The sequence below is a fragment of the Oculina patagonica genome, chromosome 1, assembly GCF_052425735.1.
Source record: "Oculina patagonica isolate OP01 chromosome 1, crgOcupat, whole genome shotgun sequence".
NCBI lineage: Eukaryota > Metazoa > Cnidaria > Anthozoa > Scleractinia > Oculinidae > Oculina > Oculina patagonica.
In genome coordinates, this window is record NC_135758.1 from 33,308,343 (window position 1) to 33,334,736 (window position 26,394).

The following is a 26,394-nucleotide window of genomic DNA, read 5'->3' on the forward strand; positions in this document are numbered from 1 at the left end:
GTACACGATCCAGACCGAGCCTATGAGCTGACTACAGACAATGTTAAGAAGATTCTGGCCATGGGTGTTAATTGGGTACACGATCCAGACCGAGCCTATGAGCTGACTACAGACAATGTTAAGAAGATTCTGGCCATTCATATGAGATTTAGGTATGCTTTATATTTATCTTTTTTAATACGCTCTTCGATTTGTTTAGTAAGTGGAATGCAACTAATTATTGCTCCTGACCAGGTGACTGACCCGCCTATTTAAAAAAGTCTTATTTTTTTTTCTTTGTCTTACCCTCATGAAAAATAAACATTTTCATCTTTATCATTTATTTATCATCTTTATCATTTATTTACTTGAAGATCGTTTTTTTTTAATCATCAGGTGCAATATTCCTGTGATCGTGATGGGGGAGACTGGTTGTGGTAAGACTCGTTTAATCCGGTACATGTGCGGCCTACAAGCAGGTCCTAACGGTCCACGAAACATGCTCCTGGTTAAGGTTAGTAGCTTTTAAATTACGATATCCAGCAACGTTTCTAGCAGAACTGTAATATCGGTGTTAGTTTTTACCTAGTTTGGTAATCATTTATTAATTTGTGCGGTTAACAGTGATATATTTATTATATGTGTACCGTAAACGAGGAATTGAGTTAGGGATGCAGATGGACTGCACATCTCATTTCTCCCAGACTGGACCAACACTCAGGGTCTGAAAATAATTGAAGAGAACGTGTTGCCTTTGTAATAACATCTGCAAATGGTTAGGCGTTCTAGTCTTCTCGGATAAGGACGATAAACGGTAGGCCCCGTCTCCTGCATCTTCAGTGTTACAATCAGCAGGGGACGTTAAAGAACCCACACACTCATCGTAAAGAGTAGGGCATAAAGTTCCCGGTGTTGTGGTCTGTTTCTATTCTATGGGTTGGGTGGCGTGATGAGATCATATACATGGACGGATAGCGGCTGCCAAAGGCGCCTGATATGCTGATGTCCGGTCTCATCCAATAAAATTCTAACTGTGAAGCGCATTGAGCTTTGTAAATGCGCCATATAAGCACCTATATCATTCATTCATTCACATGACATTAAAAAAATGAAGTTATCGTTCCAAAACTAACTAAACTAAGAGTTTTGCTTCATCATGGAACTACCAAAGGTGGTATTGTGTTGTATGGATACTTACCTGCTCTCAGAGGTACTTTTGTCACTCGTCTTGAAAACATATTCTGGGAATAAAATTTGGAACATTTTGCATTCTTGCTATAGCTCTGGTTTAATATGACATCGAAACTACTTTGTTTATTCATAAGGTTCACGGCGGTACAACTTACGAAGACATCAAGCTAAAAGTTAACCAAGCGGAAGAAATGGCTCGTCAAAACCAAGACAAGAACATTGACACCGTTCTGTTCTTTGATGAGGCCAACACAACTGAGGCACTGAGTATGATCAAGGAGGTCATGGTGGACCGTAGAATTAATGGACGACCTATTGGACAGGGTCTGGAAAGACTGCAGTTTATTGCTGCCTGTAATCCTTACAGAAGGTGACACATTTCACACCTGCTCTCAGATAAATAAATAACTTGTTTGGTTGCAACTTTTCTGGAATTACTTTGTAGCTTCATGGACTATCAAATTCAGTTCTTTGGGGAGCCGCCTACCAGAATAAAAAACGTTGTTGTAGTAATAAACGGAATATTTGTTCGGCGAATAAACTGTTTTATGTTTTTTGCCCTGCTTTTTCTTATCGTTTAGATTTAGTCATTTGTAATGATTACGTATTTAACCTGACAATGATTCCACTGTAAATTAATCATTTAAGGCACGTGGCAGACTTGGCTACATGGATGCAGGTTCCCCATGTAGCCCCTCATCCTTTGTTTCAGTCAAGGCTCGCGTGCTCGCTTCACACTAGCCATTCGTTCCTTGTTTCTTTGCTGGATGACACATTATTTTTGTCTTGGTTTGTCTGTTAGTGCCAGGAATGCAGCTCAAAGTCTAGTAGATTTGCACTTCTTACAAGGGCGAAAAACATAAGAAATAATTGAGCATAGTATTTTATCTGAAGACAATGAATATGCTATCTTTGTAGGCATACCGACGACATGATCCATAAGTTGGAGTCAGCAGGTCTCGGATACCACGTGAAAACAGATGAATCAGAGGATCGCCTTGGTATGGAACAATGAGCAATTCTTTCTTTAGGAAGAAGTGATGTTTCATCCAGTAGTTTCACAAAGTAAAGAGTTGCGAACGTGATATCACCTTCGGACTGATCATAGGCGTGAAGCTCGCTTTTGTTTACCACTTTGATAATCGCCTGATTGTTCTAGTATCATGCTCATGAGGAAAATTAAACCCTGTATATTTGTCCGTCCAACAGGTCATATTCCATTACGTCATCTCGTGTACCGCGTGCACGCCCTACCAGGAAGTATGCGCCCGTTGATTTGGGATTTTGGTCAGCTGAAACCCGAAGTAGAGAGACTGTACACAAATCAAATTGTCACCCGCTATGTAAGTAAAAAGTACAATTATATATATCAAACTCCATGAGCCGAGAACTTGTGAACCCACGATTTCCGGAACTGACGAACCATGCTTTGAGGAGAGACGGAGCAAATCGTGGGTAAAATACAAACGTCGTGGATTGAATTTATTCTACTCAATATTCAAATCCGTCTCGCGCTTGTTGCTTAGTCAGTAAAGCAACGATGATAAATTCCAAAGTTTGTCTGTTAGTCTATTCCACCTTCACGGCAAAGAGTTTCTGTTGTCTTGTGTTACTTATTTACCTGATTTCAATTTACTATTAGTTGGCATTTGGAGAGCTAATGATCATTATTGTTTTCGTCTGCTTGCCACATATTCTCTTTTCATTAACAACAGTTGTTTTTCCAACGTTTTACTCTTTTCTTTCTCTATCAGATTCTGCACGAACGTCAATTGCCTGGAGATTCATTAACGGTGCAGGCAGTCTCGGAGGTTTTAGCAGCTTCACAGAAATATATGAGAGATCAGTCGGTGGGTATTATCTCAATGTACTTCTTTGATTAACTTTGTAAAAACCTCTTCTTTGCTTATACGTTTATACCGTGAGCTATTCAATTTTTGTCTTAATACTTTTATCAGAGTAGTAAGGGCTTCTTATAGAGACACGATTACGTCTACATTTTTGCTGGCGAGTCAACATAATTAGATGCAAGCCCTTCTTTTCATATTTAAGGATGAGTGCAGCTTTGTCAGCCTTCGTGATGTTGAGAGAGCCATGCAAGTGATGGTTTGGTTTTATAAACACGTGGACGCACTTGGAAGACTGATGAAAAATGTGATAACTGAGCAAAGAAGGGAGGAAGGTCATGACGGTGATGAGGATGACGATGACGACGTAAGTATTTACCGTAATAGGTCTATTAAACCCCCGGGGGACTTTTTCCTTTCAAGGCCTTTTGAAAAGTAGGGGGGGGGGGAGGTGAAATAGAGAGGAGGCTTATTTCAAACTATGCGACATATCGTACCATCCGCTAGTCTTGGAAAAAGGTTCTCTTCCCTTTAAACATTGTAACTGCCGTAGGGTAGTGTCAACTAGACGTAGTAAAAATAAGGGGGTTCCTTGACAAAGCAGATATTGAATTTATAAGAATCCAACAGTGCATTTCCTTAACTTACCTAAGAACTGACAGTGAACGACTGTCATCACTCAGTGACTCAGTTCGTAGGTTAAAGCAAATACGTGTAAAAGTAAGACAGTTGCCGAAATGTCCACAAGAGTTGGGGGATTCTACTACTGTTGGGCTATTTATTTGTATTGACCTATATTTACTGAATACGTTTAGTTTTCCAAAATTGCATAGTATTTTAATGACCGTGGCCATAATAATCAGAGAATACTTGTCATGAAACTATCGTGTTTTACTTCGTAGGAACCGATAAGTCCTATTACTCGTGCCTTGGTACTCGCCATTGGTGTATGTTATCACGCCAAGTTGCAGGAGCGGCGTGAGGCATACCGTACTGTGGTGGCACGAAGCTTTAAAGCGCCATGTTTGCTTCCTGGTGGACAAAAGCAGATCCTCCGTGAAATTTCAAGGTTTGCAAACTAATGTCATTGTTGATGTTATCCATGTTAAATTACCATCAGGCCCTTTGCTGTTGATGTTTTTTTTAAGAATATAAAGCATTTCATCGCTTAAAAACTGAGCAAGGGGTTGACGAAGCCAAGGGAGTGTATCTTTTTGACGACATTACAAAAATGTCAACAAAAGGAAACGACAACTTTTTCTACTTCTTACCCTATGTTTAGAGTGTGCCTGAAGTGCTAGCAGATATAATCATGTTCTTTCGTTAGTGGACTTTTTTTTCTGAGTAATCAGTTTCAAAGCCGTTGGTTTGCATTAATATGCCATCCTTCCCAATTTTTGTCACTGTTAGCTGTCAGAGAGCTGTGCTAAACGAGTTACAACTTGGCCCTAACATTGCCAGAAATACAGCATTGAGCGAGAACGTGTTCATGATGGTGGTTTGCATTGAGCTCAGGATCCCACTGTTTGTGGTTGGTAAACCGGGCAGCTCAAAATCCCTGGCCAAGACTGTTGTAGCTGACAACATGCAGGGAGATGCAGCCAGATCTGAGCTCTTCAAGACCTTCAAGCAGGTAATAAAGCTTGTTCGAACATATTTAACGAGAAAACGATGTCTTTATTTGTTAACGTTTTATTATCAGGAACAAAATTGCTTTAGATACCATGATAAGCCAGTTGCTTGTTGCGTTTCTCTACCTTGTTCTCTGTGCTCATTTTTTGAGCCCAAAAACAAAAATCTATCCTGTCAGTTAGCTGGTGCCTATGAGCGTTCCTTTGATTGTAGGTCCACATGGCGTCCTATCAGTGCAGTCCTCTTTCGACCCCAGAGGGTATTGTGGCGACCTTCCGTCAGTGTAGCAAGTTACAGGAAGGTAAAAACCCTGAGAAGTTTGTATCAGTTGTCGTCCTTGACGAGGTTGGCCTGGCAGAGGACTCTCCTCTTATGCCTTTGAAAACCCTACATCCGCTTCTTGAGGATGGTGTCACTTCCGCTGATGACGTCATCGAGACTGATGAAAAAGCCCAGCGTGTAGCTTTCATTGGGATCTCAAATTGGGCCCTTGATCCCGCTAAAATGAACCGCGGCATCATGCTATCGCGTGGAGTGCCGGACGTAGGAGAACTGGTAGACAGTGCATTGTAAGTAAGACTAAAGCTGTCTTGAAACTCTTCTTCTTTAGTCGTTCAACAATTCATTCGATTCATTTTTAATCTCCCTACAATAATAGTACATTTTCAAGCATACAGTTGATAATCGTTGACATGTTGTCTACTGTACCACCAAATTCCCAAAACAGATCTTCTCTATGATCTGTATAGACCTCTTTAGCTCCGTTGTTATCCCATATTATATAATAACCTGAATTCTACGCGCATTTTGATTGGTTCTTACTTATGATCTATCAGAGTACAGACACATGGATGACGTCACGCGGTGGTGTGACTCGCGCGCGTGATCAGAGTTCATAGTCCAAATCAGAGTTGTCGGCAAAGTTTTTTTCAAACTTGCGGGGCCACAACAAAGCAAAAAAGTTCAGCTTAATTACAAATCTTCAGTGAGAAACAATACGCCAAGCATCGTTCACCTTTCGAAGCATTTAACTGGGCGAAACAAGCTTGAAGAAGACAGTTAATTATTTGAGAAATTATCCGAAATCTGTATGAAAGTTTGACCGATGTTGTACAGTTGGACGACGCCACGGAAAACAAACGAATTGTGGTTGAACGCTTCGGTTAATGCTTACAGATTTGAACAACTTTCCAAATCGGAATAAAGGTTAGTTTTTCCATTGACTTTCAATTGACCATTTTTCTGTTTCTGATTCAATCGGATTAACAATGCTTCGTGTTAACGAAAACTTAATAGTGAAATCAAAACAACTAAGCTCATCGGTACGGCAGCATTGCTCACACAGAAGTGTGGTGAAGTCTTGTGTTATTATATAAAACAAATAGATTTCATTTTTCCGTGCGTCTGTTCAGTAATAGATCACAGAAGACGTCAAAATGTGGTATGAACATCAGTGACCCACTCGGCTAGCGCCTCGTGGGCCACTTCTCTGTTCATACCACATTTTGACGTCATCTGTGATCTATTACTGAACAGACGCACGGCAAAATGAAATCTATTTGTTAATCTGACTATGTGATGTTGCTCTTGGGAACTATTTCTTTCAAATTCAAAAACATCCACGTGGAAATGAATGAATATTTTCAGATAGATTAAGCTAAAATTATCTCGAGAATCACATGATCTGAAAATTAATGGGCAATTTACATAGAAGCTAAACAGGTCTATTCTGGTGCAAAAATGGTCAAACAATTATCTTTGATAGTGTATTCCCACGGGTTCTACTTGGCCTGCAGACATTTCTCCATAATGGCTAGACGTTTTTTGGCCTTAGACCTCTATAATGTTTATTTTGCAGGGGAATTTGTTCCACGAAAAAACAGGTGAAACATCTTATTCAGTCTCTGATTTCACCACTGGCGGATGGATATGCAAAACTTTACAAGGAACAGAAACATTTTGCAACTTTGAAGAAATGTGGCAAAGAGGAATTCTTCGGTCTTCGTGACTTTTACAGGTGTGAATTATTTTGGTGTACCATTGACCATGTCATATTTGTTTCCTGTTGAATATGGCTCAATTTAGTTGTTATTTGTTTATATAGCTGATTTACTTGTTTTTGTTTTTATACAAGTCTCATTAAAATGGTGTATTCCATTGCTGCTAAATCTGGCGAGAGACCTCGTTGGCATCAACTGGAACACGCTATCAAGAGGAACTTTGGTGGTCTAATTGAAGGAGAGCCTGTAGAGATATTCAAACGCTACTATCAGGAAACAGATGTGAGTAGGCCTTTTGTTCTGGAAATTAAGAGGTCTATATTTAACAATTATTCCACTCGCGCTTGTTGGGTATAAGATCGTTATAGCCAACTCGGCGCTATGCGCCTCGTTGGCTATAACGATCTTATACCCAACAAGCGCGAGTGGAATAATTGTTTTAGTAAAAACACCCAAAGAATTGCAATATTTGAGCTCCCCAGCTGTTTTCGTTGACGCGTTTTGGCTACCATATTTGTGGTCAATGGTATATGAGCTCATATACCAATCAAAACGCAGGAATTGCAAAATACCATTGCTAGTTTTTAATAATGAGTCATTTAAATGTTATGAACTTGTTTTAGGGTGTCCCAAAAGAGTTGTTCCGAGCCATACCGAGCATGTTTAATCCGCCCTTCATCGGTTTGAAACGAAAAAGTTAGGTGACACGACTTTCAGATCACGGGCCAGATGTACATAAGCTAGTGGCCAGAGGATATAATAGTAATATTTAGACAGAGTAATTTTCTTTGATTATAATAGGCCATTTCCGAGTTACCTTTTGCTTCTGTTTCAAACCGAGTCTACGTGCGAAACCATTCATATGAAAATGAGTTTCACCTATAGGTACATTTTGATGCAAATCAAACTCATTTCCATTTGAATGGTTTCGCACGTAGACTCGTTTTGAAACGGAGGCAAAAGGAAACTCGCAAATGGCATATTTTTAAGACAGGTACATACTTTGCCTTTTTAGGAGGAGGATGTAGCAGAAACCTCTACAACAATAAGATTGATCGAGGCAAGTCTTGGAAGGGAAGATGTGGCAGACCGCTCCAATTTCAGGTATTTCTTTCATTTCTTTTAAATTGATGCTGATAATTAACTTGTTATGCAATAGAGAAGACCATTACTGTTTATCATTGACCAAAATAATATCTCCCTCTTAGTGAGAACCGTTACCTTCTGATTTTGACGGAAAATTACGCCGCCTTGCCAATCATGCAGCAACATCTCTTGAAGACAGCAGATGATGCAGTGGTGATCTTTGGAAGTAGTTTCCCAAATGACCAGGAATACACTCAGGTATAAAATGTTGATTAATTGAATTAAGTGATAAAGAACACATACTGACTGTTCTTTTGGCAGTTAAGTGAAATTTTATTTTGAATGTCCTCAGATTTGTCGCAACATCAACCGTATCAAGGTTTGTATGGAGACAGGACGAACGGTGATTTTGTTGAATCTAGAAAGTCTCTATGAAAGTCTGTACGACGCTCTCAATCAGGTATGGTGTGTTGTTCTCTAGGTCAGCATTATCGATTTTTCTCTGCGATAATAGCAACTATTTTTTTTTTCGACTGTTATTCTTGGAAAATGTTATCTCACCTTTACTCGTAACGGCTTTTAGTTTTGGTACAAGTTTTACCCATCGTTCTGATCCATTGACTGGAAAGAAATGTTGTGCAACGACCCAAATTTTGAATGTAAGACGAATATGTAAAAACTTCAAATTAAGTTTTTTTTTTATAAACAAGCTGTGTTAAGCTATTTCTTGTGTGACTGCATCAATTAATTTCGAGAGCTTTATTGTGTTATAAAAAGACCCATTGCGATGAATTCCACCTATTGGTTATGTTATATTTGTAGTACTACGTGTACTTTGGAGGACAGAAGTACGTGGATCTTGGACTCGGTACTCACCGCGTCAAATGCCGTGTCCATGACGAATTCAAGTAAGAAAATATATATGATACTCGTTGTTGGCGACAATACTTATGTCCACTTTTACCTTAAAAACGATATTGCTTCCTGGTAACTAAAAAGCAGTTGCGCTCTTGTTTAGGCGGAAGCGCTCTCTCTTCACGGTTCACCACGCAAATTCTTCCAAGAGGTGACGTGAATTAGAATTCATGTCCTGCCATTATGTTCAAGATTGGTCCTAAGTTGGAAACACATTTCAAGTGTTTTTGTGCCACGATTCTTACGAGTAGTACAATTGTTAATCCATTTGCAATAAATTCTCCTTCCGCTCTTTCGCAGGTTAATAGTGATCGCTGAAAAGGACGTGGTTTACAACAACTTTCCCATCCCGCTGATCAACCGTCTGGAGAAGCACTACCTCGTGACTTTAACAAGTTTAACTCCAGACCAGATGGACCTTGTTGATAAACTGAGAGAATGGGCCAATGAGTTTTCTGAGGTCACCAGGGAAGGCAAGCGAAACAGGCAAGACGTAGTTCATACGTAGCTATACATCAAGAGAAATCACAGAGGATTAAACCCTGTCAACTCCATATTTACCTTATTGATAAACTTATTCTATGAATGTGAAAACGCGTTATTAAACTGGCTGTAATTCCTGTCTGAAATTGAACGGTGATCCTGAACTTTTAAGACGAAAAAGGCTGCATCAGTGTTATTGTTACATTGCATTCAAAAATGCATTCTATCATTTTCATTTCGTCATGAGTTGTTTATAGACCTTAGGTTCAACTAACGGTAGGGCCTCTTTGCTATGTTGCTCTAGGGAATTCTCCGTTGGAGACGCTTTTGTTGGGTATCATGAGGACACCATTCCCTCCATCGTGATGCAAGTCTGCAATGACATTGAGGAAGAAGAAGATTTACCCGATGAGACCACAGAGGACACATGGGAAATGAAAGTAAGAGGACATGTGTGATCTTAAAAGTAGTTGATAAACGTTCCTTGTTTACCAAACGTAGTTAATAACGAGCCAGTGGAATAAGCTAAGTGGACTTATAGTTGCTGGTGAAATGTATTATTGTGGTTTGCATTGAGCCAAGAAGTAATTTCGTGTTCGTCTTACAAGGTGCTTCGAGGATGTCAGAAGATGCTTTTGGAGATGGCTGCACCTGATGCAATTGCCCGTCTACCAGCCACTCTCTTGGAAGAAAGAGCTCGCAATATCTGGAACGTTTACTTTCACGAGCAGCAACACTCTAGTTTGGCGGCCTTCATGAAGCATGTGCTCACTTTGGACGATGCACTTCTTGATAAGAAGCGTCAAGAAGGATTTTTAATTCAAGTGAGTCTTGACGTTTTAACATGAAAGGCGATTGTGGTTTTGTTGTTTTTATTTGTGTGCAATTTGGCTGATTAATCACATTATCTTTATCTTAGATTACAACCCATTCGCGCCTTCTTTCTAACAACGATCTTGGTGACATATGCAACCGAACTGGTTTACATCGCTCGACTGTGGATTTCGTGACACTGCAACAGTTTCAGACAGAGCAACAGTTCAGAGGTTCAGTGAGGTAATATTCTTTATAAAACAATGTAATATAAGACCAATACCCATTTGAATGCCATTCCAATTCATTATTACTTATTTAGAAAACTGTCGAAACTGTCGCATTCTTTTCGCCGTACCTTACCACATCAAATGGATGCTCATTTTAGATAAAAGAAACAACTCAAAATTAGTTTTGCGCCTCCATAAAAAAACGCGAATGTCATTAATGATCTAACACCTGAACTGTTCTTATCTGTTGATTAAAAAAAAAACTCATTCAGTCGGCTGGTATATTGCTGGGTATAAATGCCCGAGGCTGAAATGGTGTCCGATTATGAACAGTTGGCCGACACGCGAAGCTTCGAGGGCATTATCTTCCAATATATCAGCAACCCAGAAGGGGTTTATTCTTATAAGTATTCAGCACCCACTACTTTAACCAATACTTCGTTTCGGTCTTGTCACGTCACGTAAGCTTCGATCCGACAACATGAATTAAAATAGCTGTATAACTTCTAATGATGATGGTTTGCGTGACGTTTTCACAGAGCCTTTTTCGAACGCCTTGGAGGAGACTGCCCTGGCATTCTCCTAGTTCAGTGTGATTCAGGAGATGACAACTTCAACCTGATTGCGGGTGCAAGGCACATTCTGCTGGAGGAACGAACGAACGCGCCAGAAATGCTGAATTTGCCATCAATTGAAGCCGTCCACATTGTCTTGATCATACAGTTGCCAAGAATGGTCGGTGGATGCCGTAACTTTGTCGGCTTCCAAGGAGGAAAGTGGATGTCTACCCACATTGACGAACTTCGTCCACCTGACAGGCACACTCCTTCGATCGAGCAACTCATTGATCGTCCAATCAGTGAGCTGTTTAGAAGTGGAAGTGAAGAAGAAGTGGAGGGGGATGATGTAAAACAAGCCTTGGCCGTGAAGCTCCTGCGTAATTGCGTGCAAGCAGCAACTTGTAGAATTGATAACGAAACGGATTCACCTGAGCGACCAACTCACAGAATTGAGCTTCTTTTGCATCTGTTACCTGAAGACTCTCAAAGTCGTGGAGGTTAGTTAAATAAAATGTTGACATTTACATACCATATCTTGTCAACCATTTCTGTTGGTTCATCTGTTCCCTTCGTCGTCAAATTTATAAGTGTTCCATAAAACCGATGTTAATGTAACTTTCACGTAACGTTGTCCACATCTTATAAAGTATGTGTGTTAAAAGCTTTAAACAATCTAAGGTTTTTGAAAAAGCGCTCACAGTCGAAAACTATTTAGAACTCATAACCTGATGATCTTAAGAAAAAAGCAGTCGTTCTCTGGATCGCGGAAAAGAAAATCAACACAACTCTCATGGTGTCCAGATATACGGGATTCACATACGTGTAAGGCACATTTTGGTTTAATTTGGAAGTAATTCTATCAAAGCAGTGTATATACCTCTGACCATGTACTTAATACAAACGAAAGGTTTAAGCTGGTTTTTTTTGCGATTTTTTCGAATATAGCTATAGGATAAAGTTAAGTATGGTCCCCAAACACTGTAAGATCTTAAAGTGCTGCAAAGGTGACTACATTTTTGTTTTTATTAAGCTGAAAAGACATTTGCCACCGTTTTGACACAAAGAACGTACCACCTCCTGAAAGAAAGAGAGAGTAAAGCGTACAATCCAAACGAGTGGCTCCACTCAGAAGCTCTGTCCGGGACAGGTGTACAAGAATGGGGCACCTTTAGAAAGGCTCTTTGGAAAAGAGTTTACTCTGCTGTTGTGCCAATTCTGGCTGAGATCATCGCATTGGCTGACAGAGACAGCAATCTGGACTTGATGGCGAATGACAACAACTGGGTTTCCACGCTGTGGTTAGAGATATTAGCCGACCCTAACTTATCAGAGCTAAGTTACAACAAGATGATTTCACCTGTTACCAATTCCGTTCGTGAGCGTGTTCAAGTCCTCGGTTCTGGTGCCGGCGGTCACGGGTTCTTGTGCCGATTTCCATTTTCGTTCCTCATCAAGCAACGCGTGGAAAAAATGTTCAAAGACGCGAAAAATGTTTCAGGTACAAAGTCTTTATTTTATTTCTGCGACATTTTGTTGACAATGACAATTCTTGTCAAAAGATTTTATTGTAAAGAATAGGTCACAAAAAAACATTTGACTCGAACTTGTCTCGGGCTCGAACTTGTCTCAGGCTCGAACTTGACTCGTGCTATGAACAAGCTCGATTGATTGAGTAGTAGTAGTAGAAAACTTTATTTAAGTGTCAATCGTTCTAGCGTTTTGCACACGAATTGGTGACACTTATTAAAAACTAAGATAAAAATTAAAATTATGTAACAATTGAAACTCTAGTTAAAAACATGTTTAAAAGCATACACTTATTCTAAATAAAACTCTAATTACAACCTTATTTAAAAACATACACTAATTACATAATTACAATCACTTTCTAAATTAACTATTGCATAAATAACAGTTCTTGCAACCCCCGTCTTCAATTAAGTGCGTTAACTCTCTTTTCCTTATCCGACGTTTAAAAGTACTCAGACTATCTATACCACGTTCCTTCTTTTGTCAACTTGGACCACAAAAAGATCCAAAATATTTCAATGAGTGTTTCCCGTACTTAATAGTGTAAAAGCGTGGTAGGGTAAAGTCGGAATTCCTTAAGTTGTATCATTTTTCTCTTTCCCCATTTAGATTGAAGAGGTCTTGTAAATATTGGCTGATTCCCTGTGAAAAACGCCGATGTATTTTAGATAATGTTAGCTTTAGATCTGCTTGTTATTCAGAAAATTCCTCAGCCCAGTCTAGTGCTTCCTTGTTGGAATCTTTACGCGGTTTGATCAGCAATTCACAAATGGGGACTCTTCTCGGTGAACTGCCTCAGTTCTCAGCACTAGCTTACCTAATGGATTTCGTCCACATGGTGTACAAGCCTTCAAGTGACAGTGAATACGAGGTTTTTGTTTAACTTTTTTTTTATTAGTAGTAGAGACAGTGTCTTAAAATTTGTTACACAAGACCTCATTTGTAACGAATTATAAGTAGAAGATAAAATATGAGCGGGAGATCTGTATGGGCGGTTACAATGGCGAGCCGAAAGGCGAGCCATTGTAAATGCCCATACAGATCGGACGCGAATATTTTATTCTACTTGTGAAATGAAAACAATAAAAAGAATGAAAAATATTGTTATGCGAATCAGTAGAGATCTGTATCAAAAGTTAATGAATACTAATTAGCTGAGGAGGAGTTTGTATCAAAAGTTAATTCTATTGTTTGATTTGTATCTGGGTTTACAGTTGTGTACATGTAATCTGAATACTGTGCTGGGATTGGTTTGCACCCTCATGAATAATTAATGAATTTTACAACATGTTGTAAAGTTCAGTCTCTGAACATTTTCTCCCTTTGTTCTTTCAGCTTGTTTACGAAGCCATCCTTTCGTCAGCGAGAGAACTGGGTACTCTAGAAGATGAAGATGGCAATGAGGTGATTGACATAGCACTCATTCATGTGGCTTACAGTAGGGCCCAGTCCCGCTTACGGTGTTTTGCCAAACTTGTCCAAGCCGATCCTGATGTTGTGTCAAGAATTAGAGAAATGTTCCGAGGAAATGAAAATGAAGTGGTGAGTAAAAATATATCAATTATGGATAACTTAAACTTTTTAATGTGCAGTTTCCACGTTAGGCTAGACTTCGCTCTGGCGTTCTTTGTATCACCCATCACCTTGGACGTACTTTCATTGGCACATTTGTTTGGTTCTACTTTTTCCTTATGCTGTTTTGAAAATACTTTCGAAAACTTTGTCAGAAACATCGAATTTGGCACATAATGTTGCATTCAATTTATCGCTAAGAACCAGTTCTGATATAGATATGCTTGGACTCATTTTTCTGCATCCTAAAGAATTCTGCTGGTATACATTTGCAAAGTCCGACGAAACCCGACGTCCTCGCCGTGAGAGTTTGAAACAGGTAATTCTGGCCAACAGTACTGATGTGTGCATAGGCGTATTTTCCGTGCAGAAACGTTGATGAACTTCAACCACACCATAAACTTGGGAAGGAGAGGCTTGTCACGCAGACAGCGCGTATGACGCAGTGCAGGGCAGGCCTTCGAGTCCGCACGGTCGCCAATTCTTCTCTCTCCAAAGTCAACATCCACATTGGGTACGTGAAACATGCGGATCAAGTTCAAACCAGATAAATCTACCATCATAGCAAACGAGATGTAGGGGTAGAAGCTATCAATTATAGGATTGATTGAGACGTGTTGGACCTCATCGGGAGGGGGTGAAACTGGCAGATTGCATACCTGTCATCACTCAGGTCATCAGAAAAATAGTTCACCACATACCGAAGACCATGATTTTTTGTTTACATCAAAAGCACGGAAGACCATGATCTTCTTGCGATCACATAAACCCTAAGATTATCACTGCCAGGTTTTGTACCAGACACGAAAAGATAACCGCAGTTATGATCCAGTGGTATGCTCCAAGAGCAGCTGAAGAGGACAAGGATGATGCGTACTTTTATAGGCAAACGTGGATTGGAGGAGATAAGTGAAAACAGTGAACGTTTTGCAGACTTTGACTCCAACCTTCGGCGGAAGCTTAAACCCGCACAAACCAGCCCAGAAGACAACATAGGTACCACCCAGCCACATGATAGAGAATCAAATCGATCATATAGGCATCACACAGTGGTTTAGACGATCTCTTCTGAAAGTACGGCTCGAAAAGAGGTGCAGGCACAGGATCTGACCACCATCCTCTAGTTGCCTTAGCCAATTTGAAGCTGAAGAGCTGCAAAATGACACGAAATCCTAGGATTAAGTACAATGTGTACTACCTCAAGGACAGAGGTTCAGGTTGCCCCTCTCAAACAGATTTCTGCCTCTGCAAGATTTCAACATAGAGGATGAATGGAATGGCTTCACAGAGGGTATAAACAGGATATATGCTCCAGAGTTCCAGGAGCTCGTGTAGAGATCCGACTGATACGGAGGGTTGTGGCAATCCACTGGAACTCGGAATGTTTCGAGTTTTCAGTAATGAAACATATATCATTCATATGCAGAAGTGCCACGAAAAAAGGCAGCTGAGCATAAGGAATGGATTACACGAGGAACACTTAGGGTAAAAGGAAGACGGATAGCCCAGAGAAGTACTGGAGAAGGGCTGTGGGGCTGAAGTGGGGGGTTTGGGGCCACACCTGGACTTCACTAAGGAAGCCAAGCCCAGAACAGAAGCTGATAGAGAGCAAAGGTCATCAATGGTCAGTGATATTACACAGCTTAAAAGTTTTGAGACGTTTTGATTATCAATTTAAATTTACTTTTATACAAGGCTGTCAATAAAGTTTTTTACAATGATGTGCACGCGGCTACTGCATTGTTGTTTTGTAATTTTTTTTGACAATTCTTCCTTTAAAATTGCATTATAGTTCAATAATCGGATTTGAGTTTCGCAGGATAGCGAAACTTATTAAGGTCGAGGTTTGTGTTAACTGCCGACGCCGAAGGTGAGGCGATAATACAAACCGAGGCCTTGGTAATTCTAGCTATCATGCTCTAGATTATCCAATTACTGTTAGTAACAATCATTGTTTTTTTGTTAAATAGGTCCTAGACGTTGTTGCATTGCAAGTTTGTCTTGAAGCACTGAGTCCGTCTGGTGAAATTTTGTTGAACCCAGACTCCCGGCGAGATTGGTGTGACAGGGTGTTGTCTATCAGACCAGCAGTGGAAGACATGATGAGGAAAGAGGAGATTTGGAGCTGTCACGGAGATTATTTCAAACTACGGAGAAAAGTCCACAGTATTGCTTCATCACTGCAGGTAACTTAACAGTCGGGGCCGCCCTCGAAGGAGGACGTTTTCGTCCCGACGCAATCCGTCTAATTCTCGAATTGTGACCATCCATGCCCCTGGCCTGTGTCTGAGTATCTACAGATGCCGTATTGTGACAGTTATCATGACCGTCGGTCAGTGTCGAAATTGCAAAGGGACATAGCCCCTATAAGTTAATAAATTATCAGATTTGAATCGAACACGAAGGGTGCAAGTTGTGTTTTGATTGGTTGAGTAATAAATTGATTGATTGATTAATTGAGTGAGGATGTTTTTGGTATTTAGTGCTCTGTTTTCCCCTCCTTATCTACTGCTAACCCAGTCTTTCGTCATTCCTACAAAAATTAGTGTATTTCTTTCACAGATGATCGGAGTTCTTTGCTAAAACTATCTCTGTATTCCTTGACATGGTGTTAGATTTTCATTATTTTTGTGCGACAGATCCATGTGGCAGCGAGCAGGAGCCGTCAGACTGTTTGTAGAACACGTGACCGTGTTTAACGAGAAAGACGACAACGCAAATTGCGAGAGCGTAGTCAGATTGTGGAAGGTACTTACAACAATGCTTTTGTTTGTGTTTATGTGTCAAGGCAATTGCTTCAAACAATGTTAAAACCCAAGATTTGCAGGAATTTCCCTTCGGGAAAATGTGACTAAACAAACATCGGTTAGGTGCCTTATGCGTTCGAAGATACCAAATGTTCATTCACCAACAAATATCAAGGTTACATTTTTACATTTGTAAGGATTAATTAGTGGAGACACTCCCGATTATTACACTAAACAGTGACACCTCACTGGAATGAACATAAACACTGAACAGTTATTTTAATCTTAATCTAATTTATTCAATTTCGCACCTCTCTTTTATATAAAGTAACTTTTTTTTTATTTTTTTTATAATGGGCAAAATAACAACCAAACGTCGTTCATTATTTTCGCTTATCTTTATTATCAACTCTGTATATAAAAAAAATAAAAAAAAAAAAAAAAAAAAATGAATATAATTGATTGCCTTCTTTTCTTTTCTGTTCAGGCCCTGGGAGATGAAACTGACTTTTCTTCACTGAGGTCCCTGCAGATCATAGAGAAATTCCTAATTGATTTTAGTGAAGACCTCCAAACAAGGTAAAATAGCACCAGAATGAGAATGACAAAGCAGTGTACTATTTAAAGTTTTCTGCATGCCAAAGCCTCTTTTTGCTACACCTATAACATTGTTTCGTCCTTGAAATGAAGTGGAATGCTATTGTCTGTCACTTCCAAAGGCAGACGGTTTGGAAAATCTCATGTCTTAAGAAAGCCAACCTGAAAGTTTTGTCACTACCAAAGGCAGCCGACAGGTTAGGTTTAGAAATTTAAAAGTTGAAAATCAATATCTTCTTCATTTTGTTTTAATGTAAGACATCACAATTCACCTTGTCTTGAGTTTCGTGACAAGCCTTTCAATCTATGACGGTGGCCAATGTATAGGATAAGAACAAGGTCACTTGTCAGTAGTAAAATACACTAATTGAGAAAAGAAAATGATGTCTTTTTTTTCCTTTGTGGTAGGGCCGATGAAAAAACCGCGTCCGAGTTACGTCGTCGCTGCAACGCCTTTTTCATGGAGCTGGTGTCAATATTCTGTTTTGGCGACTCAGTTTCTAAGGACTTGGAACAAGACGCTCTTTCCCTTCTTATGCGCTATGTTATCGGTCGCCAGTCCACTCAAACAAAAGATTTCTCACCGTTCCCCGATTATGGCATCGACCCAACCCCTGTGGTGCGTTCTTTTCTTCTCCAGCAACTTCTCCGTTCCAGGTAACTAACTAGTTTATAATTATGAAGAAAAATATGAAAACACTACAATTCCCAGCAGAAAAAGGCACCAAGCGTTTTACATCTCTACCAAGTCTCTGGTAATCTTCATAGGTTAACGAGGAATTGTATAACAAAAGAAACCACAAGTGGAACGGGTGTGGTGGCATAGATGTGAGGAAAAAAGGCTGGTCTAAAAGTTTTCTTTTTTTTGCTTTTGTTCTTGAATAGCACGAAGTTGGTAAAAGAACATCTGGAAGTTTTCTTGCAAGAGGCTCAACGCTTGAAGCCAGAACTCCAGCACATCAAAGAAGTCTGTTTTCTGTACGTTCAGTGTATGGAGGTATGTGATGTATATAGTTATGAACGTTTGGTGGTTTTTTTTTTTTTTTTTTTTTTTTTGTTTTTTATTTTTTTTTTTTTTTTTTGGGGGGTGTGTTTTTTTTTTTTTTTAATACCAATATAAACATTGCAGTTACCTCGATAACATGCAAGCTATCTCCTTGACTTGCTCAAAGGTTGATTTCTTATTTGAAAGGTAAGCTGCACCGTCAGGTCAACATTTTTTCCCCTCTTTCCTCAGGACATCCTTATAAGTCGGTACCAAGCCAAAGTGGCCGATTCGAAGTTGACGGTGAAACTCAAGCACACAAAAAAGATTTGTGATGAAGCTTTTAAAGCTCTTACAACCAGTTCTGAAGATTCCTTTGAAGTAAACGCAAACTCGCTGGAAGGCGTCGCAAAAGGACGTTACGTCCTGTTACTGGTAGCAGACTACCTTTACAAGTGGTTTATTGAGGGAGACAGCAGCTACAAAGACCTTGATGTCAAGAGGGAAGTGACAGCGTTACTGGAATCTGCTAGACGGCTTTGCACGGAAGGATCGAGTACTACACCGCAGCTGTACCTTCTTAAACAGCTTGTCAGACGGTATGGTTTTGATTGCGTCCGGACTCTCGGTACCTATAAGGAACTGGAGTGGATTCTTCCACCAGAAGCTCGGCAGCAGGTACGCAAGCGAGTGGCTTCTGTCAGGAGTCCAGTAATCGTTTCCTGATTATTTTTGGTTGCTGTACGTGGATAGAGCCCCTCTCTGCTTTTATAAAGTCCTGGTGCCTCTTGCACGGCTAGTTTACCAGTATTCCAACAAAAGTACTGGTAGAGTTCATGCTAACTTATTCAGTCTGCTGACTGAAAACTTTGTGAAATATTGAACGAAAACATGTACCAATTTTTGAGGGAACGGCTACTGTTAAACAATGATTTTTGTTTCGATTTTTTAGGAGGACGATATCATCCAAGACAGGTTTATTGTTCACGAGAACCACTATCGTGCACTTCGTGAAGGAATTGCGAAAACTGTGATCAGTGGGAACATCAAGGACATCATTACTGCTATCACGGTTTGTATTTTTTGTATTCCATATTTGATTCAATTTGTTACTACTGACAGCGGAAAAAATTACCTATTGTACCTTGACCTTTTCCGCAGGAAACCGAAGTACAAGGTGCCAACAAAGACATACTTCTTCTTTTAGTTTTGTACCGTGAAATAACTTTGGCAAATGCTTCTGTAGTTCAAAATCCGAAGTCAGTCGAAGAGGTAAGTTGAGTGTCGACGTCACTGACAATAATTCATACACTAGTGATACTTAGCTTTTGCTGTTAACTGGGACGAATAAAGTATGTATGTATAACTCTCTCATGTGTACCCTTCAACGTACTGCCCTCTCAGTGATGCATTATGATTTAGTTGACTGTTAGTAAGGATATCGCTTAGATCACGATCATGTATTTTGTTATCATTTCAGGTCAAGGAAAAGCTGGATGACTTCATAGAAAACGGAGGGCATCTTTCCTTAACGGTATGATCTCTACGTTGCTGTTTATAATAACGCGAATGTGCAAAGCCAACTTAATTATGGAATGCTTTATACTTTTTTTTGTCCGGTAAATGTCAATGTGCAGTCACTTGAACTCGGCACTTGCATTTTCAGAGCCTGGTGGGTAGAGTCGATGATGTGTGATTTGGTAGCGTCTTTAATTTTATTTAAAAAGAAACATTAATCCTTTCTATCATAATCTTTCTTTTTCGGATTCTTTATTTTGCCTAATATGATCAAGCAACTACTATGAACGGCAAACAAAGTAATTAAGACTGAACATCTGTGCATTTTTGCTTGCAAACAACCATTTATTGATATAGGAGATAAAGCTTCGAACGACATAAAAACACCTTTGTCGTTTGCCGTTTGTCGCTTAAACAAAAACATGAGTACTTTCGTGTTTTGTGGGAGCAAGTACAGGAAAAATTGGAGGGTTCAAGAAATCGGGAGTAAAACTGCAGAGAAGTACTATTCAAGGCAAACGAAAATTGGTTCGAAAAATCGGGAGTTACGAAAAAAAACCCAGGATAAGAGAAATCGGCATTCTACTGTACGCGCGTTCACAAAAGATGGATTTGTTCAATAAGTAAAAAAAAAAAAAAATAGAAACACTAGCAGAATTCTGACGTTTGCTGTTTGTCATTACAATGTGGTGCTTTATTTCTTCAATGTTTCTTTTAAGGCTCAACCGTTTGCCAGACAACTTGTCGAAAATAGCCAAGGAGGTCAACTTAAAGAACTTCAAGTTTACCGTGGAAAGACCCCACAGGAGCACACCTTGGCTGAAATTGTCATCCACGCATCAGTAGCCTTACAGTGTGTTGGTTCAGGGTCATTGGCTCAGCCACTTTATGCGCTAATGACGGATCCATCTTCGATGAAGGTATGTATTACCGCGCTTACACAACCCGACTAAGTGTGCAATTTGATAGCACATTCTAATTTCTACTTTAATTTCTTTTCAAAATCCCTTTGAAACTCAAGGAAATTTTAACATTCTTCTCATAAACGGAACTGTACATACCGACATTTTTTTTTCTAATTCAGCTACGGATGGATTATAAACCGGCAATGCCGAACTGTTTTTCTTCTTCTCGTAAAATTATGGAAAGGTTTTTAGGAGCCAAAACTTTGATTCCATTTTTTTTTTTTGGCACTCTGCACATCTACCATCATTTCTTTTTATCATGTCACTTATCGAGAAAACTTATCCCAGGTTAAGAGTCGTAGAAGCATGGTGGAAGTTTGTAATATTTGAACCCCGTTATATAAATGTAGTCACGAGTCTCCTGCAGCCTAGCACCAGAGCTTTATAGTCATAAATTCAACCCCTGCCGGGAGAACTCTTAATTATATTTGCCAAGTGGCTTTTGTAACATCTTTCTAAGTTTGAGAAATACCGTTATTTCTTTTCAAACAGAATTCGTACTTACCAACCATGCCCGAGGACAACTTTCTTGAATGCATCAGTGCCATCGCTAAGACTATGGAGGGCACTGGTCGGGTTGGACAGTGGTATGGTGAGTGTTTATTGCGGTGAAATGCGATTGAATTAATGGCTGTTCTTTTTTTTGCACTCAAGAAATAAAAAAAAAAAAAAATTTTTGGGCGAGAAAGGATAAAAAATTAATTTTTTTCTTTAGCTATTACGAAAACGACTAGTATTAATGTTTTTAGCCCTTGACCAGTATTTACTTGACTGTGGGCTGCATACCCGCGCTTGTCTACTGGACACTAAGAGACACAACGGGCTGTAGTTGTGCCTTAGGCCCAAACCATGCAGTAAATCAAGCATAAAATGTTGGCAACTGATTACAAATTCATTAGAACCTGGACAATGAGCCAAGCCCAGGTATTTCTCGGAATTTCTGCGAAATTCTGCTTGTAACTTTGCTTTTTGTTGGTTGTATGGTTATGAAACTAACACAATATAATTTTATTTATTTTATTATTAGGAACATTAAAACTTTTGTATTATCGCTCATGACCAATACAGTCTGTCATATGACCTTCTAACTTCCAGTTTTATTTACATTTCGCGTCTCCAAACACCTTAAATATTTTCTCTTGCCTTTTCAGAGTGCGGGAATTGTAAGCATCCTTATTTTATTGGAGAGGTTGGTACAATTTATCTTTGATTGTATACATAAGCTCTCGCAGGAGCGATTTTTTATCTGTAAATCATCTTGAACTTTCAAATCTAGATCTTAAGAAAGCTCTTTCTTAAATACATATCTAGAACATTTGCCTAGGGATTGCTGAAAAAGGACTCTGCAGTAGAACAAACTGTGCAAAAAGCTTATCTGTGAGGGGTATGGTTTCCACGGCAAAATGCGACGGTTGGAAACCTCCCTTGGCAACAACTTGGTAGTTAAGAAGGACCCCCTTAAGCAACGAACAATGTTGGGCAATTTTATTTTACGGTAAAGTAGTACAGTAAAAACCCGCGTAATAAGAACACCTATTTTGGCGGTTCAGGCTTTTTGGTTCTTATATAAAGGGTTATAATCTGCAAAATCAGCCTGTAAGTGTTCTTAAGTGTTCTTAAAAAAAGTTTCTTAAAATAAGGAACATACTAGGCTACCAATAGATGAAATCAATATATATGCACACAATTGTATTTTAATTTTAATAAAATTAATAAATCAAGGCAATGCTGTACTGTAATTGGGGTGGAACTATTATGTGTGCAATAAAAAGTAGTGTTGATCTTTGATATTTTTCCATATAAGAACAACTTTCATTTTTCAGGCTGAATGTGTTCTTATATAAATGGTACTTTATTTCCTAAAATCAGGCCTGGGTGTTCTTAATCCACTTGTTCTTATACGCGGGCTTTTCCTGTACTGTACTACACTCTTGACTAAAGTACACTCTGCGCTTAACAAACAGAGGAAAAAACCAGGTGGTCGCCAGCGTCGCTTAAGGAAACTGTCACTTATAAAGAGTTTTTATTAGCAAAGTTTAAGTGACAATTCAGTCGGTGTTTACAATGGTAGTCGCAAAGAGCCCTTCCACTATATTTAATTACCATGTTATTGTAATAGCTGTTAACGTCTTTTGCATTATTCCGGATTAGTGTGCAAAGCCAATGCAGAAAGGTACGTGTCCAGACTGTGGAAAGGTCATGGGAGGTGAACAACACAAGTTCCTAGGGGACGTCAAGGTTTCCGATAGGTAACGTGAACACATTTCTATCCTGAGAATTTTTTTTTATAACTAACAAAGAACCTAAAGATTTCCTTTCAGTAAAGGTGTACAGTACAAGTGCTGGCTTGATTCATGTTAGAGTAAAAGCACCAAATTTATAACCCGCGGCCAGTAAGGATCGCAGCATTGGGATGACTTCTAATCTGCTTTCATCTGTTCAATTTCCAGAGAGGACAGAACGAAGACTGGCCACGCGCTGGGTGAACCTGGTTCGAGACCTACTTGTGCTGAGCCGCAAAGAAAGATGTCGCCGATAGTGTGCTGTCTCCTGCGAGCTATCATGCACTCGGCCATGGTCATGGGAGCGTGCAAAGATGCTCCAGTAAGTTGTTTGTTGACACTGGGGAACATTTTTGGCAAAGGTTGGGTAGGGAAGGGAGTAACTAACTAAGAATGGAGATCGTGGTCTGTTGATGTTTGTGACTTATTTCAGATAAATAGTGTGTTGGGAACTGCTAAGGAGGGCATCTCCGAATATGATGCATTTTTGCTTGTGAAACAGATAATATAATGTTGTTTTGCAAAAGGTACTTCATTTGTGTGAAATATCTTATCTATGTCGCCTGCCTAATCATATGAAAATAATAAAACAACAGAAGATCAAAAATCTTCTCTTCAAAGGCGACCGCCGAGCTGATTACACCTCCATGTCAGTCACAGAATGTAGCGCAGTTTTTGTGGCAGCATCTCCAGCGGGACCTGGATGTTCTTGGCAGGGCATTGGGACGTAGTGTTGATGACGCAGCACTGACAGTTCACCTTGTACTACAGCAAATGATATCGCTTAATGGAGGACAAACTGGTACAATCTTGTTTACTGTAATATGTGTTATGAAAGGAGACCTGAAAACTGAAAGGAAACCTTGTCGTGTATGTTACTACTAGCACCAGTCGTGAACAGGTTTTTTTTATTAAGATGGTCCAAATGCAGCTTCTTAGGCTCGGTTCAGACGCCGATCTTTTTATGAGCCGAACTTAATTCCTTGAATTAAGTACATGAAAAGATCGGCGTCTGAATCAAATTAGAACGGCCATTTCAATTTGGAACTGCTCACCCGTTCTTCCCGCCTGGCTTGGCCGAGAATTTCGCCTGTGGAACGACTTTGATTCAGACGCCGTACTTTTCATGTGCCGATCCTAATTCATAAATTATTATAATGTATTTTGACTAGTTTTATTGGAACTGTATTAGGAACGGCCTCGGAACGGTCAAAAAGTACGGCGTCTGAATCAAGAGGCGTACTTTGTCAGTTTCATCATCATTGTTCCTTTTCACCCCCTTGGGAGCATAGGGCGTCCACCAGTTTCCTCCAGCGTACACGGTTCTTTGCTAGTGCTTTGGCTCTTTCCCAGGAGTAGCCTACTCCTTCCAACTCCTGCAGCATGGATCGCTTCCAATTGCTCCTTGGTCGTTCAACTTTCCTCTTTCCCTGTGGGTGGTAGTGCAAGGCTTGTCTTGTCACATTGTTACATTCTCTTCTGAGAGTGTGGCCAATCCAGCGCCATTTACTTTGTCAGATTGGGTCGGTCCAAATTCAAATTGAGTTCGGCTCATGAAAAGTACGGCGTCTGAACCGGGCCTTACACTAATTATGTGCAACCGATACAAGTTTCACTTCGAATGATAATGTACTGAGTATATTAAAAAAGTTAAATATATTGTAGTAGATAGTGTTATTTTTTATCAATGCACCCAGACAGATTATTTCTCAGTTTAGGTATGTGTGCGGGTGTATGTTTATTTTTCATTCCCCTTTATTATCTTTAGAAAACGCACATGACATGCGCCTTCAAAGCCGTAATAGTCGCATGAGCTGGGAGACAGATTTCTGTTCCGTCATTCTTTTTCCTGTCATCACGGTATGTACTCATTTTGGTAATTTTGCTTTGCTTCTTTTATTCCTTTATTATATTGTCTTATGTTATGAATAACTATTTCTAATGCCGTTATTCTATGTAATTCATGTTAGCATCTTGACCAGAATCTACAGAAGGCTTCGAGGCTTTTGATGGAAGACGAGAGATTTGGTAAGAAATTTCAAGTTGTAAAACAGTAAACTGTAGTTACAACGACTTTCAACTAAACGCTTTATCGGAGAAGAATGATATATATTAGTTTCAATAAACATGTTGATAACCTGGCATTTTTATAATCGCAATAAGGCATTAAAACAGTATTAAAAAACTTCTGTTTTCTCTTGCTTTAAATGCAGCCAGCCTTGCTTAAGTGTTTTGACAAATCTTTTTATTGATTCATTGGTCGTTAACGATCAATTTATCAGTTCGTCAAGGCATTTGCATGTTAACGCAACTGTCACCATAGTCTGAACAAAGAAGAAAAGGATGGCAGTTTTAAACTCCTGCTCGAAGTTGGCAAATGCGTGCTTAACAGCATTCTCTCCTGATCTTATCTGTTGTCGATTGTTCGATATTGTTTATATGATCTAGCATCCTATCCTGTGGTAATTTTGGTTTGTCTTCCTTATTCCCATCTGTGATCTACAGGAAGTGATCCGTTAGTGCGACAAGTGTACGAGTTTGATGCGCATGTAGAGGACTTAACCCAGGGCGTAAGGCCCATGTCGAGGGCCCTTTGGAAGTACCGACGGCAAATCACTGTGGAACAACTGGGAAACTCATTCCAACAGGAAGTTCTTTCTGGTGGAGAGGAACGGTACAAATTGCTGGATGCTTTCCTTAAACAGGTACAGCCAATGTTCAAACACATTTCTTAGTATATGATAGTTGTATCTGCGAGGAAAGACGGTAAACTAGACATCGTTTTTGTTGCTCTTTTCGTTTGAGCTTTATTTCTATTTCCAAACGGTAATGACCCAAAAGGACAAGCGTATGTTGTTGATCAATTTTCGTGGTGCTAGAAAAAAAAATTTTAAACGGCATTTTGTTGGCTGGTCTTACTCGTTCCCATTCGATTGTGAAAGAATGGGGTCTAGAGAATCTATATTTTTTTTTCCACAAAAACAGGAACACAAGGTGCGTTTCGTCCAGTATCTCCCCGACATTGTTCGTCTCCAGCGTTTGTTGATGGACAGATTTCACAGAAGAATTGACAGAACAGATGCCGAGGGCTATACCATCCGCAAATTCCTAAAGGATCTTCCAAGAGGTACACGTAACAGTTAGGCTTATTTATTCACTTTTTGCTTGTCTATCAAGATTTAATTAAGACTTTCTCAAAGTCGTTAACATCTCGTTTCTGATTTGGCAGAAGACCCCGCTTTACGCTCTGATCGTGTGAACTCGACTTGTCGTCAAGTTAGTTGGGTAGTTAGTTAGTTTGTTTATCTGTGGCTATTTTCACCATCACATCTTGTTCTCCCCAAATCTTACGGTGCTTTTTTCGAGGCTGTTTAGCCCACGGAACATGTATGTATCAGAGTGATACATGTACCAACGCTGCCTTATCGACTGTAACACAGATTACAGATTACAGATTCAGCT

The 26,394-nt window shown here is 39.6% G+C and overlaps 1 protein-coding gene across 1 annotated transcript in view; it reads left to right on the plus strand.

The window, feature by feature from the left end:
• Positions 1 to 26,394, plus strand: part of LOC144665386 (E3 ubiquitin-protein ligase rnf213-alpha-like) — a 64,193-nt gene that overhangs the window by 27,832 nt on the left and 9,967 nt on the right. Inside the window, 44 exon segments of the mRNA XM_078526639.1 lie at positions 52 to 152; positions 376 to 493; positions 1,305 to 1,540; positions 2,089 to 2,171; positions 2,380 to 2,513; positions 2,925 to 3,020; positions 3,223 to 3,384; positions 3,920 to 4,086; positions 4,428 to 4,650; positions 4,863 to 5,218; positions 6,508 to 6,666; positions 6,784 to 6,931; positions 7,665 to 7,753; positions 7,858 to 7,993; positions 8,088 to 8,195; positions 8,558 to 8,643; positions 8,951 to 9,136; positions 9,438 to 9,573; positions 9,742 to 9,957; positions 10,053 to 10,189; positions 10,716 to 11,233; positions 11,767 to 12,234; positions 12,980 to 13,137; positions 13,602 to 13,808; positions 15,809 to 15,952; positions 15,954 to 16,024; positions 16,478 to 16,586; positions 17,073 to 17,164; positions 17,591 to 17,839; positions 18,068 to 18,179; positions 18,420 to 18,845; positions 19,120 to 19,239; positions 19,329 to 19,439; positions 19,648 to 19,701; positions 20,405 to 20,605; positions 21,143 to 21,242; positions 21,802 to 21,839; positions 22,802 to 22,899; positions 23,101 to 23,254; positions 23,554 to 23,734; positions 24,701 to 24,792; positions 24,903 to 24,960; positions 25,438 to 25,637; positions 25,918 to 26,059. Of these exon segments, the coding sequence (XP_078382765.1) occupies positions 52 to 152; positions 376 to 493; positions 1,305 to 1,540; positions 2,089 to 2,171; positions 2,380 to 2,513; positions 2,925 to 3,020; positions 3,223 to 3,384; positions 3,920 to 4,086; positions 4,428 to 4,650; positions 4,863 to 5,218; positions 6,508 to 6,666; positions 6,784 to 6,931; positions 7,665 to 7,753; positions 7,858 to 7,993; positions 8,088 to 8,195; positions 8,558 to 8,643; positions 8,951 to 9,136; positions 9,438 to 9,573; positions 9,742 to 9,957; positions 10,053 to 10,189; positions 10,716 to 11,233; positions 11,767 to 12,234; positions 12,980 to 13,137; positions 13,602 to 13,808; positions 15,809 to 15,952; positions 15,954 to 16,024; positions 16,478 to 16,586; positions 17,073 to 17,164; positions 17,591 to 17,839; positions 18,068 to 18,179; positions 18,420 to 18,845; positions 19,120 to 19,239; positions 19,329 to 19,439; positions 19,648 to 19,701; positions 20,405 to 20,605; positions 21,143 to 21,242; positions 21,802 to 21,839; positions 22,802 to 22,899; positions 23,101 to 23,254; positions 23,554 to 23,734; positions 24,701 to 24,792; positions 24,903 to 24,960; positions 25,438 to 25,637; positions 25,918 to 26,059 (7,180 nt within the window).